The sequence below is a fragment of the Penaeus monodon genome, chromosome 28 (genome assembly GCF_015228065.2).
Source record: "Penaeus monodon isolate SGIC_2016 chromosome 28, NSTDA_Pmon_1, whole genome shotgun sequence".
Taxonomy (NCBI): domain Eukaryota; kingdom Metazoa; phylum Arthropoda; class Malacostraca; order Decapoda; family Penaeidae; genus Penaeus; species Penaeus monodon.
The window spans coordinates 28144385-28146756 of record NC_051413.1 but is presented as its reverse complement, the minus strand read 5'-3'; the positions used below and the strand labels follow the sequence as shown (position 1 = coordinate 28146756).

Genomic DNA, 2372 nt, shown 5'->3' with positions numbered 1-2372 from the left:
GGGAATTGGGAAAAAAAAAAATATGTAACAATATATTTTGATAACAAAAAAATGTACGAAGAAAGGCATTTTGCTTCCCAAAGCAGTTTATGCCTAAAAAAAATTTGCTAATCTTTTTTTAAGAAAGGGAACACCAGCGAATTGAAGTGAGGCCCTGAAGCCTTTAAAAAACAGGTCTGGGTTTTTTAGCGGATGAAAATTCGCGGGGGTCATTCATTTTACTTTCCTTTCAGATGAGTGTGAGAGAAGCATCTCTCAGAGGCGAAAAAATCTGCAGTTTCGTAGCCACGAATATCTCAGTGACGATGAACATTTGTTCGTGTTTTTTGGGGAGAAGTGTCAACTCTATAATCGAATGTTGCTCTTGCCCTGTTTAGGGTTCTTGTCCGTTTAAGTTAGAATCGGTTGGTGTTTGCTTTTTCAGCCACACCCGTCGGGGTTCGGGAAAAAGAGAATGGTTGTACCGGACGCGTATCCCCAAACTACCAGCGGGATTGGGCCTGTCATTAGCGTTTTGCTTGAATAAGGCTGTTAAAGTCACTGGACTGTGGGGAAATTTCTGATAGTCCATGAGGGGTTCTGAGATTCACTCCCAGCCCCCCTGTAATGATTTGGGGGGAAGTTGACCTAGCGAGAGACCCGGCCCCATCCCCTCAAGGCCCTAGGGGGACCGGCGGGAGTTCCAAAAATTGAAGGTAAGGAGCCCCTGGCTATCCCGTCGGGACTTCGGGGGGGATGTTAAAGTTATTTCCAAACCTATGTTGATGTTTTCCCCGCTTTGAAATCTGCCAAAAATTTTTCAGACAAGATTTCGGGCCCGCCATCGGAGAAGTGTTTTGAATTCGGGGTTTTGGGGGGGTACTAAGTATGTATTCTTTACGAAGTTAAACGGGCCTTGTGTCAGGATGACTCAAGCACGGGTTTCCCCGGGGGGTGCATAAAAAATATCTCTGCATAAATTGCAATTTTTCCTTGGGTTTTACAGGAAAAAAAGCCCCCCTGTAGATCTAGTGCAAAAATATCGGGAGGACAATACTTCAGTGTACAGGGACAAATCCCCCTCCCGAAGGGGCGTCACAATGTTACTTTTGAAATTATGCCTCTGTCATGGTATAAAACCCCCTTCCAGTACCGGCACATTCCCCTTTTTTTTTTTTACCACAGGTGGAAAGCGTCCTTGTTCTTTTCCTGACCCCGTGAAGGCAACTTTACTTCTTGTTTAGGTAAAGGTTTTCCCGATATATGGGAAGATCCACCGTGTTCACGCCAATCCAGCCACCCACCAAGGTTTTGCCCCTTTTGGGCCATTGAGGTACTTTTTGATTTCGTTCAGGGTCTGGTGTACCGAAAGGGGTACAAAGCTTTTTGGAATGTTGGGGAATATTGCAGAATAACTGAGTTCGATTTTTTCCATAGGCGTCTTGTTGGATAGTCTTTTTTTCCCGGAAAAATTCGACCGAATGTGGAATAGCCGTCTTTTGTCGGGCATTGCTAGGGAAAAAAACCCCCCTTGAGCGAAGGAAAAGCTCACTAGTAGTACAATATTTTTAGGGCATGTCGGCGATCATCTTTATAGATCTAGGTGATAAAGGGGGTGCATAGTATGGATAAGGGTAGACTTTTAGATTTCAGGTGAGGGGGACATGCGTAGATTGTTTTTGTTACAGGAACGATTATCGTCCCCGGTGTTTAGGTAGTGGCAGTGAGAGAAGGGGCAGGGCAACCTGTGAACAGATATTGGGCCAGGGACACAACGGAACGGGGCACTAATAACGTTGCCAACATATTGACATGCCTCCCCACCCAAAAATCCCGCACTATGTAACAAAACCCAAAGGGAAGAGGCGACCCTTTGTCAAAAAAGAGTGCTGTAGAACGGGTTGCCTGATTGCCACTGCATGCGTGCTGGGTGATTTTGAGCTTCCGACGAAGTATCCCCGTCACTGTGCCTTTCTTGTTGCTTTTCCGGGTCATTAGTTTGGACAGCTTTGAACTCGATTCTGCTGACGCTCTGTACGGAGCGGGTGTAGAGGTCGCGACCCGGTGCTTCTACGAGGAGGGAGGGTCGCCACGCTGCCTCCTTATTTAAAAGGGGCAAAGTAGGCACGAGAACCTTCGCAGCGGGTTATCAAGGACATGGCTATGGGACTTCTCCAGGTTTGGGGTGTGGCTGTGAGGGTCTGTGCTCAAAGGGTCCACAGCCGGAATGCAGAGCCAGAGCAGGAGGGGGGTGAGAGAGGAGTTTTTCGAAAAAATTTGTTGTAATCAGGTGGAGGTGGGTAGGACAATAATCGTTAAACTCAAAAAAAGCAAATATTATGATGGTGTGATGTCAGTATGTTTTGGGGGGGGGTGTTGGTATGATGAAGGTG

General features: G+C 46.6%; 1 protein-coding gene across 1 annotated transcript in view; it reads left to right on the top strand.

The window, feature by feature from the left end:
* Positions 1-1432, top strand: part of LOC119591140 (glycine-rich cell wall structural protein 1.8-like) — a gene marked incomplete in the record, with an annotated part of 42565 nt that extends 41133 nt beyond the window's left edge. The window contains 2 exon segments of the mRNA XM_037939851.1: positions 986-1110; positions 1224-1432. Coding sequence (XP_037795779.1) covers positions 986-1110; positions 1224-1432 — 334 coding nt within the window.
* Positions 1433-2372: the final 940 nt, after the last annotated feature.